This window comes from Vipera berus (assembly GCF_964194415.1).
Source record: "Vipera berus genome assembly, chromosome: 9".
NCBI lineage: Eukaryota > Metazoa > Chordata > Lepidosauria > Squamata > Viperidae > Vipera > Vipera berus.
The window spans coordinates 247,577-262,411 of record NC_138212.1 but is presented as its reverse complement, the minus strand read 5'-3'; the positions used below and the strand labels follow the sequence as shown (position 1 = coordinate 262,411).

Below are 14,835 nucleotides of genomic sequence, written 5' to 3'. Positions count from 1 at the left end.
CGCCCCCCCCCATCCCCGCCCCCCCACAGAGCCACGCGGCAGACGAGAGAGGCGGAGACGCGAGCCTTTAATCGCCCGAAGCCGGGCCTGGGCGCAAATCCAGCAGGGACCCCGGCCCCGCCCGGCAGCCGCACCCGCGGAAAGCGACCCCTCGGCCCGCCCGCAGCCAGCGCTGCCCCCGCGGCCCAAAGGCGGGGCTCTAGCGGGCGCTGCAGAGAGCCTCCCACTGGCCCTCGCGGTCCATCTCCCGGCTGTATCCCGAGTTCCAATCCCGCTCGAAGATACGCTGCAGCTGCTCGCGGAGGGTGGGCTGGTCCCTCGCCCGGGCCGGGCTCTGAGCCACCACCAGGGCGGAGCCTGCCGTGTGCAGGAAGTAGTCCCCGGACCAGTTGGAGGTTCCTGGTGGGGGGGGGGGAGGAGGAGGAAGAAGAGGTGAGGAGGGATTCGGGGGGGGGAGAAGGCGACTCCTGTCTGGGTGGCCCCTCTGCTGCCCGGGAGGGGCCTTCGGGATCCCACACCCAGACAGACACAAGCCCTTCGACACGGGAGCCCTTCCTCTGCAAGCTACTCTTCCCCCCCCCCAGCCCTCCCAAATTACTTACCGATGTAAGCCACCTTGTCTGTCACCATGAACTTGCTGTGGTTCACTCTGGCATAGGGGATCTTGGCCTGCGTCTCATTTGCGGGCACCACAAAGAGTCTCTGGGAAGGCAAAGTTGAATGAGGGGCACTGTGGAGATGGGTTAGGGAGGGGGCTTGTTGGTTTGGGGGTCCAGGAAGATTCACACACAGAGAGAGACACGCCTGACTCCTTGCTCAGCCCCAGAGTAATTCCCAGAGAGGTTTGTGCAGGGCAGGAAAGAGCAGGCCGACCCCTCATTTCGGGAGCAGGATGGCTGCCTCTCTGGGCTTGGGAGGCAGGACGCCATTGGGGCCGCTCACCACTTCCAAGCTGTAATGGGTGCGGTTGTCCTGCAGGGCAGCCAAGGAACGCAGGAAGGGGAACATGTTTGGCTTGGAGTGTCTCCAGCAGCCCACCAGGAGGCGGAGGCGGACTCTCTTCTCGTAGGCCACTTTCCGGAAGTGGTCATCGATGGCTGGCCAGAACCTGAGAGGAGCAGGGGGTTGGACTCAGAACAGAACAGAGTTGGAAGGGGCCTTGGAGATCCTCTAGTCCAACAGCCCCCATCTTTTGGGTACCAAGGGCCAGTTCTATGGAGAGGTTTTTCTGCAGACCGGAGCCGGGGGGGGGGGGGTGGTTTTGCATCCTGCCTGAATTCCGCATGGCAGTCCCATATCTGATCCTGAGGATACTCTACTGATGCCCAGAGGCATCTAACAGTCCCTGTTGGACCCAAGTAGCCCCCCCCCCCACCTCTGTGGGGCTGCTGTGAGGGAAGGGGCTGCCTCAAATGGTTGGGCTGATGTTTTCCCACTGCTGGGGAATTTAACCCCAAGTTTACCTCCTGGGGTGGGAGAACTCCATGGTGGGCAAGTAACTCATCACGGCCACGTAGACAAACTCCTGGGCTCCTTCGATGACGCTCAGCAGGGACTGGAGGTCGTCGGTCCGCCCGGTGGCACACAGGGCTGGGGGGGCACTCTGGGCAGCACAAAAGAGCACCCACCTTAACGTCGCTTTTATTTTAGCAAAGCATCCAGAGCAGTTATTTGTTGGGCTGATTTGCAGACAAAGTTTGCCTGGAAGACAGCAGGCATCTGGCCCTATTCAGCAGTGATGAGCTGGCCTTGCCAGCCTCCCTTCCAAGGGCCAAATCTGGCTGGGAGCCTGGTCTGCCCAGGACTGGGGAAAGAAGCTCCCTTATCTTGTCAAAAGGAGGGTGCTGGGTTTTCTTTTCCAGGGCACAGCAATTCAGCTGTATTTTGTGTCCCTGCTTGGACATGAGGAGGGCTGGTGGGAATTTAACCCCAATTCATTAGAAGGACCCACTACTCTCCTTGCTGAAGCCTCTTAGCAGAAACGATCATTTTTCCACCTTGGGGAGGATGTTTCTCCCAATAAGTGTGATCGGAGAGCCCCACGAGCATCCTGGCAGCTGCTCGGAGAAAAGCACTCAACCGTATCCACATGCAGCTCCTCACCGAAAAGTAGACAGCAGCCTCTGTGCCGTTCAGCTTCAGCTCCAGGGGCGTCTCCCTGTTGTAGGTGGTGGAGTAATTGGCTGGCCAGGGTGATGGGATGGTGGTATTTGGCAGCCCGAGAGCCCAGTAGACCTCAAACATCTTCCCCAAGTCTTGGGCCAGACAGCTGCAGTTGTAGACAGCCGTCCCGAGTTCCTTTACCTGGCACCAAAGAGGAGAATGGGCCCAGGACATCTAGCTGCTCTCTCCTGTCTCCACATGGGACACAAGGAGCTGCAGGCACATAATTCAACAGGTGCATCCGCTATCTTAGTAACACTCCAGGAAAAAAGGGGGGGATTCCGAATGACTCAAAACCTCAAGAGACCCTTTTGATTTGCAGAATACCAAGTCATACACATGGACATCACCAGACGGTCAACACAGAAATCAGATTGACTATATGCTCTGCAGCCAAAGATGGAGAAGCTCTATACAGTCAGTAAAAACAAGACCAGGAGCTGACTGTGGCTCAGACCATGAGCTTCTTGTTGCAAAGTTTAGGCTTAAATTAAAGAAAGTAGGGAAAAGCGCTAGGCCAGTCAGGTATGAATTAAATCATATCCCTGTTCAATATACAGTAGAGGTGACAAATAGATTTAAGGAATTAGATCTGATAGATAGAGTGCCTGAAGAACTATGGACAGAGGTTCGCAACATTGTACAACAGGTAGCAACCAAAACCATCCCAAAGAAAAAGAAATGCAAGAAAGCAAAATGGCTGTCTGAGGAAGCTTTGCAAATAGCTGAGGAAAGGAGGGAAGCGAAAGGCAAGGGAGAAAAGAAAGATATGCCCAATTAAATGCAGAATTCCAAAGAATAGCTAGAAGAGATAAGAATGCCTTCTTAAATGAACAATGCAAAGAAATAGAAGAAAACAATAGAATAGGGAGGACCAGAGATCTTTTCAAGAAAATTGGAGAGACGAAGGGAACGTTTCATGCAAAAATGGGCATGATAAAGGACCAAAATGGCAGGGACCTAACAGAGGCAGAAGAGATTAAGAAGAGGTGGCAAAATTACACAGAAGAACTATACAAGAATGAGCTTAATGTCCCTGATAATCACAATGAGTTGGTCACTGACCTCGAGCCAGACATCCTAGAATGTGAAGTGAAGTGGGCCTTAGAAAAGCTGACCAACAACAAAGCTAGTGGAGGTGACAGTATTCCAGCTGAGCTATTCAAAATCTTAAAAGACGATGCAGTAAAAGTGCTACACTCAATTTGCCAGCAAATTTGGAAAACAACAGTGGCCACAGGATTGGAAAAGATCAGTTTACATTCCAATTCCAAAGAAAGGCAGTGCTAAAGAATGTTCAAACTATCGCACCGTTGCACTCATTTCTCATGCTAGTAAAGTTATGCTTAAAATTCTACAAACTAGACTCCAGCAGTATGTGGATCGAGAACTACCAGAAGTACAGGCAGGATTTCGAAGAGGCAGAGGAACTAGAGATCAAATTGCTAACATACGCTGGATCATGGAGAAAGCTAGAGAGTTCCAGAAAAACATCTACTTCTGCTTCATTGACTATGCTAAAGCCTTTGTGTGGATCATAACAAACTGTGGCAAGTCCTTAAAGAGATGGGTGTACCAGACCATCTTATTTGTCTCTTGAGAAACCTATATGCAGGCCAAGAAGCAACAGTGAGAACTGGACACGGAACCACTGATTGGTTCAAAATTGGGAAAGGAGTCCGGCAAGGCTGTATACTGAAGCCTTGCCTATTTAACTTATATGCAGAGCACATCATGAGAAAGGCAGGGCTAGATGAATCAAAAGTTGGAATTAAGATTGCCGGAAGAAACATCAACAACCTAAGATATGCAGATGATACCACTCTAATGGCAGAAAGTGAAGAGGAACTAAAGAGCCTCTTGTTGCGAGTGAAGAAGGAGAGTGCAAAACTTGGGTTGAAACTAAACATTAAGAAAACCAAGATCATGGCATCTGGCCCTCTCAATTCCTGGCAAATAGATGGGGAAGAAATGGAGGTAGTGACAGATTTTATTTTCCTGGGCTCCAAGATCACTGCAGATGGGGACTGTAGCCAAGAAATTAAAAGACGCGTGCTCCTGGGGAGGAAAGCCATGGCAAATCTAGACAGCACACTAAAAAGCAGAGACATCACCCTGTCAACAAAAGTGCGTATAGTCAAGGCTATGGTCTTCCCAGTTGCAATGTATGGCAGTGAAAGCTGGACCATAAGAAAGGCTGAGCGCCAAAGAATTGAAGCCTTTGAACTATGGTGCTGGAGAAGACTCCTGCGAGTCCCTTGGACTGCAAGGCGATCAAGCCGGTCAGTCCTAGAGGAGATCAACCCTGACTGCTCTTTAGAAGGCCAGATCCTGAAGCTAAAACTCAAATACTTTGGCCACCTGATGAGAAGGAAGGACTCACTGGAGAAGAGCCTAATGCTGGGAAAGATTGAGGGCAATAGAAGAAGGGGACGACAGAGAATGAGGTGGCTGGATGGAGTCACTGAAGCAGTAGGCGTGAGCTTAAATGGACTCCAGAAGATAGTAGAGGACAGGAAGGCCTGGAGGAACATTGTCCATAGGGTCGCGATGGGTCGGACACGACTTCACAACTAACAACAACAACAAGTCATAAAGAAACAATTTTGTTGGGGCATCTGGGCAAATTGTTTTTGCCTGATGGTGGCAGGCAGCCTGCCTTCTGCAACCTTTAGAAAGCCTCTGAAGAGGGATGGAGAAGGCCTGCAGAGCAATCCTACAGAAGACCATCAGCTGCTGCATTAAATCCCCCATCAGGAGCTCCAAGATTTGGGCATGGGACAAGAGAGCATCATCACCTGTGTAAGGGCACGCCAGTCCATATTTGCACTCCCAAGATAAATGTGTAGCTGGTCCACAATCCAGAATTTGGTGTGCAGGACTCCCCGGGTCAGTCTTGGTAAGTCCACTTGGCGGATCTGGGCCCCTGTGTGTTTAAGAAACAAAGACTGTGGTTGATCTGGGCTCCTTTTGACGGCTGCAGGTTCAGCTTTTTCTCTGTCCCAATAAAGTGCCAGGGATGGACTTGGCCAGACAGACCCAGGGCCGCCACCATCAGCAGCTGCAGCTCTCCATTAACTGACTTGAATCTGCTACAGTGAAAGCTCACCACTCTTCTCAAGGGCCTGAAGGTCAGCACTGGGCATCCGGGTAGAAGGCGGGTTGACTGCTATCCGTAGCACAATCCCTCGACTGGCAGCGTGCAGCAGCTCCGTTAGTATTTCCTCCCCCTGATGGGAGAGCAAAAGGTCCAGGAGGCAGCTGAGAACTGCCTTCCCAGGAGGCCCTTTCACCAAGTGGGTATGTAATGTATGTATGTAATGCTCCAAATGCTAGCCAGCCAGCCCTGGCTTGATCCCTGATGGCCCATCAGACAAAGCCTGGGCCAGTAGAATAAAGCAGCCGTAACAACCGCATTGTTTGGTGTAGTTTTAGCTGCTGTTGAGTGCTGGGCTTGATTTCTCAAATGAGAGCTGCATACAGCAATTCTCTCCAACTCCTTAGACATCTGTCAAAATGAGGGAGAGGCGCTCTGCTCTCCCTCCGTAACCAAAGTCTGAACCAATGGATGTTCCGCTGCCCTCAAAGGGAGCTTTGACTGACTGCAAGGCCACACATGGCTCCGTGCCTGGGTAATTACCTGCCTGTTTGCATGCAGGTTTGGCCACGGACCCATGTGCAAATCAGCGTCTGCCTCTTGGCCTTGTCAGCCCCAGACCCCTTCCAGGCTTCCTAGCGCTAAGTGTGTGCCACACACCTAAGAAAAGTCTTACGGTTTGAAGATGGCTAATGATGATGGGGGAAAGTAATCAGTGATTAAAACTAACCAGTGACACTAATGCCTAGGAGAGGCTTCACCAAGCTGGTACTTTATAGATCTGTGAGGTGCATTTGGAGATCCTGGGAGGGGCCACTTACAGAAGGATTCCCAGATGGAAGAGGCCGTCTTAGACCAGTCCTGGCTTCTTACAGCTATTCTAGACCCAATGCCAGGGAGTTGTAGATCACAGAGGCTGCGAAGAGACCTTTGGAGCCATCTAGTCTAGCCAGCTGCCTGGGGCAAGAACCTTAGACTATCCTAGGCTGTTGCTTGAAAACCATGATTCCAGGAAGCTGGCTAACCCACTCTGTCATAGTTCTCACAGTCAGGAAATGCTCCTTGATCCAAGTCTAGGTCTCCCTCTGTAAAGCTTCCACGTGTTGGTCCTTGTCCTGCCTCATGAACTCTGGATTAAGCTGAGGACCCACCTCTGCCTGCCCTTGAGCTTTACTCCTCCCCCTCCCTGGAGATGAGTCTGGGGCTCCTGCGCTGCTCCCCTCACCTGGCCAGCTGAAGGATCATGGGTATGGGTGTCCCGGTTGCTGAGAGTCCAGTAGAAAGAGGCAATGTCCACCGAACTCCTTGCGCTTCTCAAAAGGCTTTGCCAAGTCTCAAAAGTAGAAGGGCTGACTGTGCTGTTGTCATCGTATGTCAGTCCCTCAGGGATGCTCTCCACCAGCACACTCCTGAGGGAACAACCAGGTGCTTATGTGTTCCACAAGGGTCTCGCATCACATTGCAGACTCATTGAGATGAAAAGCCCCATAACCTCTATAGTGTGCCAGGAAGGCCTTCATTCAGTCTGAGGGATTTTACCCATTAGCCAGCAGCAGTAGAGTCTCCTAGCCTTACCTCTGGGGATTACCCTACTCTACTGCATGGGGGGGAGGGGGAGAGAAGTGCTGCGCATGGGCTTCTGGCATGCAAGCAGGGGGTCTCGGCATGGCTATATAGATGTATTTCTCCAGGAGGAAGCGGGTGAGGCAAGACGGAATCTGGCAGAATCCCAATTCCCCTCCCGTGCCCCTTGTGAGGCCTCTCATGTGGCCAGGCCGCCTTCCTGGAAGGACCGCCAGGGTCTTTGTTCTCCACAATGCTTCATGCACATGGATGAAGACCCCACATAGCTGAATACTGTTCTTCAACCTTTGTGTTCTCACAAGGCCACATTTCTGATGGAGAAGGAACGGGCCATGACATGACACCCCTCTATTTGAATGCAGTCCAAGAAAGTCACAAGCAAAGCTGATACCTGCATGAGTCACTGCATGTGTGATCCACACGTGGCACCAATGCCACATTCCCCACCGTGGCCAAACTTTGCAAAGGAAAGGAGAACGAGTGGACCACCAGGGCCACCACCAGCACAGTAGACAAGATGGCCGTCACCAGGATGCACTGAAAATCCCAGGGCATAACGGACGTAGATTGGCCAGGTGGCTCTGCAGGACGCAAGCCAGAGACACTGTGGCAGGGCCTCCCCAGTGCAGAACCACGGAACTGCAAAGAAAGGGAGGAGCTCAGAGCCCAGCCCAGCCCAGCCCCACATTCGACCCCCTACGCAGTCACCAATACCCGTGTGCACTCTCTGGGTAGAGGTGAAGGGGACCAGTGGCCTGGCTGGCTCTTGCTGCTTTGCTTTCATTACTCTGGGGGTTCTTGGGGGCAAGCAGAGCTGTTTGATGCCTGCTGACCAAACCAGCAACATCTGTAAGCAGCCTCACTGTTGCTCAGGCCCCCTCAGCTCTTGAAGAGGCAGACCCAGCTTGCAGGCCGCCCAAACAGATTGCTGGGGCCCTTGCTCAGGACCAATATCCGGTGGAGAAGGGAGCAGGGGAAGCGAGCCAGGAAGATGGAGATATGGGTTGTTCTTCCCCAGACAAAAGGGGTTGTGAAGCATTTTTAAGCCTAGAGCAAGATATAACGTGGAAGGAGCTCAAAACCATCTAAGGAGGGGGCCCAGCGCAAGCAGACTGGCAAGATTCTGTTCTAGCTGGTCTTGAGCAAAATAGTTTTAGCCTTCCTTCCTTCCTACCTTCCCTTCAAAGTTGATTTCCTGGTGTGGCCTGACAGCAGGGCCAGGTGAGCTTAATTGCCTCTCTCTCCCCACTCTGGGTTTGGGCCTCTCATTTGAAAGCAAAGAGAGAGACGGCCTGGGCCGGGAGGAGCTGAAATGCAGAGGACCCACCTGGCGCAGAGTCTGGTCGGGCTGCTCAGCCAGGGGTAGCAACTCCTGAGGGCTCTCCAGTGTCTTGAGCTATGAGGAAGGGGCAGAAAAAAAATCACCCTCAGGAAAAAGCCGCAGGAGCGCTCCCCCCCCCTCAAGCCATCAGCATGGACGTGGCCACGGGTTCCAGAATGTAGACCTGCCAAGGCTGGCCAGCCAGAATCCCACACAAAACCTCTGAGGGGAAGAAGATTCACTGGCTTTCATCAAACAAATGGAACAAAGCTCTGCAGACTCACCTCAGCCTCATCTGCTTTGGGTAGGGGGAGCTGCATGGGGCTCTTATTTGCTGAAGTCTTTGACCCCCCTTGCGGATTAACAGTGGGGCGCCTCGGGCAAGAGGACCCTCCACGGCATAATCCCATCCCTTGTGCAGCTGAGAGGCTTTACCTTCTGGTAGGCAACCAGGGGCTTCATTTCCTCAGATCCTCCCGAGTGGGAAAGAGCTTCAAGGAACCTGCAAAGGGCACAGGAAGAAAGAGGTTCGGCTCAGGGCTCTGTGCCCACCATGGGTCCCTGGCTGTTCCCCTCAGTGGCCGGGCCAACAGGAAAGGATGTCAGGTAGAGGTCTTGTCCACTTGGCTAAGCCAGGGCCAGCCTTTTGAACCGGGCCCTTGAGCAGTTTGGGAAGTGAGGAGGATGGACTTCCGAGTGCGGATGCCACCAAGGAGGTCTAGCCAGGCCCGAGAAGACGCTCACAGGCCTTGCAGGGCTGGGAGGCTGCTCTGCAAACTGAGGAAACTTGGGCAAAAATTCTGGGGGGCTCCTTCTGAGCCACGCGTTGGGGGGGGAAACTGAGCATCTGGGTGGCAAAGCAGAGAAAGGCAAGGCGGCCTCTGGATCCTTAGATTAGTGCAATATCCAGGGCTGGAGGGGGATCGGTCCCAAGTCAGAAGTTTAAGTGTCCCCGTTTATTCTGGGCAAAGATCGGACCCTTCTGGCCCTAAAGGATGGGGGGCCCCTCAAAGGAGGGCTCTAAGGCTAAGCGATGCCCACCACCGCCAGCACGAGCGGATGCCAGGGCAGCAAGTGCAGCCTCCCTTTTACTCATCAGGACTCTAAAACACAGTTAATCCAAAGGCTTGTACCTTAAATTCAAAGAAAGACTGAATGCCAAGGAGTGGGCGGAAGGGGCGACTTGTGCCAAGCACGTGGCGGCAGAAACTAAGAGACGGACCGGGCCTCCAGACGGGAGCAGGAAGACCTGCAGAAACCAAGCTAGGCCCAATCCCACACTGGAAATTTCCTTTGCAGGTATTCACCGCCCTGGAAAAAAAACACTTTTCTAAACCAAAGGGAAAGTTAAGGATAACAAACTGCCCTGCAGACCTTGATCACACCAGGCAAAGACTGGGCACACACCACACACACACACACCCCACACACAGACACATCTATGAAGGGTTAGGTCTCTCCAATGCAAAACCCTCCACTGCCCCCTCCCCAAAGCAGGGCCTGGTGGGAAAGCGGCGGCGGGGAGAGGAGCCGCCTTCTCAAAGAGCCACCCCGGCCGAGCGGCTCCGCCGGGGACTCCGCTCCTGCAGCCAACAGCACCAACCGGTGGCATCCGACACCGGGCACATCTCCCTCCCTCTCTCGCGGCGCCGCGCCAGCCCCTCCTTCCCCGGGGCGGATCAGAGGGTGCCCGCCCTCGCCAAGCGACTCGGACCCCGGCCAGCCGCCCGGCCAAGAGGGAGGGAGGGATGCGAAGGGCTCCTTCTCCGGCCGCCCTCCCTCCCGGGGCTCAGAGGGGCTTTCTCCGGCGAGAAGCCCGGCTCTCCGGGGCGTCGCCGCGCTCCAGCTCCGGCGGGGACGCAGACAAGGAAGGACGAGAGCCACTGGCACCGTCACGCCGCTCTCCTCCCAGCGGGACTCGGCGCCGACCACGGAACGGCGGACTCAGGAGCGGCTGCCCACGCAACGCGGGATGTGCCGGGCGCGGCCCCCCGTTAGTCCCGGGTCCGGACCCGCCCCCGCGCGCGTACCACCGAGAGCTCGGCTTCCCGGGCAGCTCGACGCGCCAGATCGTCCGCTCGCCCCGCCCGGAGCAGCCAAGCACCGCCCGCTGCCAGGCTCGTTCCATCCCTCCGGGGAGCCCCCGCCCCCCGCTGGAAGTCGGCTCCCAGGAATCGGCCAGGGCGGCGGCTTTCCTGGGACGGGCGCAAAGCAAAGGCGACAAAAGAGCCGGGAATCCCGTCTGAGCCGGCTCAAACCCTACCCCCTTGCCCTGATGGTAGATCCCTCCCGCTTACTGGGAATCCTGGGAGTTGAAGTGCGGCGCCGCGTCCGACGCTGCCTGCCTGCCTGCCGCTCCCGCGCCGAGTTTGGCGCCCGACGCCCTCTTGATCGCCCTGGCAGCGGCCCGCGACAACCCGCCCGCTGCAGGGCTGCAAAGACACGGAGCGGCTCGAGGGGGCAGCGCCGCGGTTCGCCTCTTCGCCTCCTTCCGCGGGGGGCGGCCGGGGCGGGGGCACCGTTCCTGCCTTCTTCGGCTGTTGGCCCCGGAGACCACTGGCCCGTCCCAGCCCCGAAACGCCGCGGCCCACCTGCATGCCGCCGCGGCCCCTCGTCCGAGCCGGGCGCCAAGGGCTGCCCTGCACCAGCAGGTGGAATGAGGAGGGGACAGCAGAGCACGTGGGGGAGGGGGCTTACCGCAACCTTCCGAAACCCTCCCTGGAAAAGCCTCCCTCCGATTGACCTTGTTGGTTCCCCCCCCCCCCGCCCCCGCAAGATTCTCGGAGACCAGCCTGGGGTGGTCGTGCCCTCTCCTTCCAGGGCAGGGTTTGCTTGCGGCTTCCCTGCCGGGTCAGGTGCTGCCCTGTGATCATTCCTTCTCTGCAAGACCCCAGGCTCTCCTCATGAGGGGGCTGACATTCCCTGCGGAGCAAAGTTTGAAGGCCGGGCAGGGTGGGGTGTCAGCAGGCAAGTCTGGGTGGAGGCTTGGAGGGTCCCTAGACAAACATGCCCATGTCAAAGCAGTCTGTGAGTGATAATGAGTTTATTAACGATGCAGCAGGTCGAGTGCCACCTGGACACTCAGGGCAGTCAGTGTGGCCTGTGTGTGGTGCCCTCGGCTCCTGGAAAGACCAGTGGGCTGACTGTGGTTGCTCAGAGCACCCCAACTCCGTCACCTCCCCTTCCCTCCGGGTCCGCTGTGGCCTGCCCTCAGGGCTCTGTACAGCTCAGTAACAGCAAGATGACGTTTATTAAGTAAGTGGGGCTGGGCAGCGAGGAACAGTCTATATATTTAATGTCTAGAAAGGTATCTGTCCAGGCCTCGGCGGGCCATCTCTCCGCTGCGCCTGCCCTCTTCCTGGCTGAGGGTCCAGGGCTAGTGGTGGCTGGCAACGTGTTGCAGGTAGGGCTGCAGCTGGTGGCGGTTCCGGGGGGCGTGCAGCACTGCCTTGAGCGGGACTCTTTCCATGCTGTGTTCGGCCAGCCAGTCCTCGCTGGGTAGCCAGGGGTTTGGCCCGGGAAGTGGCATGGCCGGCTCAAAGACCTCTGTCTGCCCATGCTGCCGAAAAGAAACAGAGGATTACTGGGGGAGGGGGCCCGGGGAGGAGTTGAGAGAGATCAGGAAGGGCTGAAGTGGTCTGGGCAAGGCCCCTTGCAGAGCCGGAGGGGTAGGTGGGCAGGTGCTTGGGTTCTTGAAAGTGTTTTTGCACCATCTTTCTCTTCTTTAATCTCTTGCCAAGATTGGTTGGGCCACCCTTTACTGGGTTTCTACCTGCACACCCCCTCTGCAAACGGGGGGGGGGGAGCTGGGCTGCTGGGAAAAGAGCTCTTTGCCAAGCTTCATGGAAGATGAGAAGGATCAGCCACAGAGCCAGGGATTTGGGGGGGGGGTTGCATGAACAATCCAACAAAAGACCCCCTCAGGGTAGTTGTGGTATATTCCTTTTCTCTGGCCTGGCTGTCCAAACTGAGCCTGGAGTGTGCAGATTCTGTGGTTGCCTTTGCAGCCTGTCGTGAGTGCTGCTGCTCCCATAACTCCCTGCTGGGGGGAGGATGCCAACTGGCCTCTGGCTAGGACAGCCAGTGCCCCCTCTTGGCTTTGATGATGGGCTCCTGAACAGGACCTGCAAGTACGTGTGTGTGTGGGGGGGGGAATGAGCATTCTTCCCCAGAGATGCTGCTCAGGAAGGGTACGAGCACATGGGAAAGGCCGCAGTGGACTTGGGATACTGAGGCAGTTTCATGGGTGGCCTAGAAGAAAGACAGAGCGACAGTATTGGTGTGGAGGAGGGTGTTGCAGACCCTCCTGTGTCTGACTCAGTCCTCCTCTGAGGCACCATTCAAGTCGCCTCGGCCATTGCCTACACTCCCTTGTTTATGCCACCAATCAGCTTGGGGGGGTTCCTCCTATCCTTTGTGGTTTCATGAGGTCCAACCCGCCTCCTTTGACTGTCCTTGTTACCTGTGTGGTGGGTGAGAGGACCAGGCCTTTGGGGTAGCTCGCCTCCTCCAAGGCACCGGACTCTGGCAAGGAAGTGGTGCTGGCATTGCTCTCCTTCTCCCAGCCGTGGGGGTCTTCTGGCGTGTACTGCCCCAGAAGGATCAGGTTCTCAAAGGTGGGGTCTGGCTTCACATGGTGAGAGGCCTTGTGGTGCCTGGGGCTGCCAGGCCGGCTTCGGTAGTAGGCTGGGATGGGTTCCTGCTGGGCCTGGTCATGACGCAGCCGGAGGCTCTGGTGGGCCACTCTATGCCGATTTGCCACTGCCTCCGCCGGGTCCAGAATGGGATCATAGCCTCCCCCGCTGGGCCCTTCGCCCCACACCTTTAGGGGTACCTCCCGGCTGGCTTCAGCAATGCTGAGCTCGTCCAACTGGCTGGTGGTGCCCTGGATGCCATGAGCGCTTTCCTCCCGGCTGTAGAAGCGGTCCTCCTCCATGGCAGTATAATGTTGCGTTTCCTCCTCGGAAGCCTTGCTGTGGCTGGGCAGTGACTCCCGCAGGCTCCTCAGGCAGAACTGGTAGTACTGGGTGAGATCATAGTTCTGCTTCAGGGGTTGGGTGGATATATAGGGATGTTTCAGGGCTGCGCTGGGAGTGATGCGCTCATGGGAATCCCAGGTCAACATCCGTTTGATGAGCTCCACCATGCTCCGGAGGTCAAAGTATTCAGCCAGGGCCTCTGCGTCCGGGTAGATCATCTTGTGGACGTTCACCGTCTCCATCTGGTCCAGGGACTTGAGCACGTACTTTCTCCTCTCCACAGACTTCACTTTGGTGTCAGCCAGATACTCTGCTGGGGTTTTCAGCTGCCAGGAGTTCACCACCTCAGGGTGCTGGCTCCTCTTGAAGAAGAGGTGGGCCTTTCGGGCTGCATTCAAGAGGGTGGGCCTGGGCATGCCTTGGGTCTCGCAGATGTACCGGATCTGGTCATATTCATTGTTCCCAGGGTAGAGGGGCCAGCCAAGGTGCAGCTCGGACATCACGCATCCCAGGGACCACATGTCCACCTTCTCACAGAATGGCAGCCCCAGCAGTATTTCTGGAGCCCGGTAGAATCGGGACTGGATGTAAGGCTCTTTGACGTAGCGCACTTCGTTGAAGATGCTGGCCGATCCAAAATCAATCACCTTGACCCGGAAAGGATACCTTACCTGGTCCACCAGCATGATGTTCTCTGGCTTCAGGTCAGCGTGGATGATTGACAGCTCTTTCAACTTGGCCAGGGCTCTCAGCACCTGCGTGGTCACTGTGCGGATGTGCCGGACTGGCAATGGAGAGAAGTTGTGCTCTTTCTGGAAGTCGAAGAGGTTTTGCTCCAGGAGCTCAAAGACCAGGTAGAACTTGAGCTCGTCATGGAAGAATTCGTGGAACTGGACGATGTGAGACTCCTCGGAATCCACCTCGGACATGGTTTGCAGCAGCTTCAGCTCGTTCTTGATGATCCTGCTGCGGTGGGAGTCATTCTTCAGGATTTTTATGGCCACCATCTCCCCAGTGCTCCGTTTCCAGCTCTTCACAACCTCCCCAAACGTGCCCTTCCCCAGAATCTCAAAGACGTCATAGAAATCGGACTCTGACTCGATCGTTACCATTGTCCTGTGCTTGCCCAAGCTCAGAAACACGGGTGCAAAGTGGCTTCTTGCAAAGAGAGGTCCGGCTGCCACAGAGCAAAGAGAATCCCAGCCTCCTCCGGAGCAGGAGGTGATGCAACAGTCAGCCGAGTTCCAGAGTTGCCAGGTGAAGAAAGTTCTGTTATGGAGGCAGGGAGCCCACTCCCCTTGGGGTCTCCAGCAGCCCCTTTCCCAGGAGGAAGAGCTGCTCCAAGGTAGGAAACCAGCCCACTGCAGGCCCCAAGGAATACCTCTGCAGGGCCAGCCAAAGGGTTGCTTTTAGCCAAGGGGGAGTACTGGGGGAGGGGGGGGCACCAGCCGAACTGCAAACGGATGGGTTTCTTTCACTTCCCTGGAGTATATGCAACTGCTCAATCCTAAATACTTAACATGGCATCTTGTTCAGAGGATTTGGCCTAATCAGTTTGATAATAATTTCAGAATGCTGCTTCTAGATTCTTGGCAGACCTTTATATGAGTACCACACATCTTTTAGTCTCCCCAAGGAGAGGACCCCCTCGGTTGTAAAGGAACACCGCAGCTGCCCATAAGATCTCCCGT

The 14,835-nt window shown here is 55.6% G+C and overlaps 2 protein-coding genes across 3 annotated transcripts; both read right to left on the bottom strand.

The window, feature by feature from the left end:
• Positions 1 to 38: 38 nt before the first annotated feature.
• Positions 39 to 10,382, bottom strand: PLD3 (phospholipase D family member 3). Of its 2 annotated transcripts, none has more exons than XM_081335502.1 (13): positions 10,196 to 10,382; positions 9,299 to 9,476; positions 8,601 to 8,667; positions 8,172 to 8,240; positions 7,236 to 7,483; positions 6,486 to 6,669; positions 5,273 to 5,393; positions 4,962 to 5,089; positions 2,104 to 2,304; positions 1,464 to 1,603; positions 943 to 1,108; positions 603 to 702; positions 39 to 399 (listed from the first exon to the last, which is right to left on the bottom strand). In XM_081335502.1, the coding sequence occupies exons 3-13, from the start codon at positions 8,625 to 8,627 to the stop codon at positions 200 to 202; spliced, it is 1,584 nt and encodes a 527-aa protein (XP_081191628.1). In that variant the 5' UTR covers positions 8,628 to 8,667; positions 9,299 to 9,476; positions 10,196 to 10,382; the 3' UTR covers positions 39 to 199. The 2 variants fall into 2 exon arrangements, with proteins under 2 accessions (XP_081191628.1, XP_081191629.1); XM_081335503.1 differs by lacking the exon at positions 10,196 to 10,382 and adding an exon at positions 9,880 to 10,184.
• Positions 10,383 to 11,541: 1,159 nt separating this feature from the next.
• On the bottom strand, positions 11,542 to 14,256 carry HIPK4 (homeodomain interacting protein kinase 4; the record flags this gene model as incomplete). The annotated part of the gene is made up of 2 exons (XM_081335415.1): positions 11,542 to 11,724; positions 12,628 to 14,256. 2 exons carry the CDS (start codon positions 14,254 to 14,256, stop codon positions 11,542 to 11,544), a joined length of 1,812 nt encoding a protein of 603 aa, XP_081191541.1.
• Positions 14,257 to 14,835: the final 579 nt, after the last annotated feature.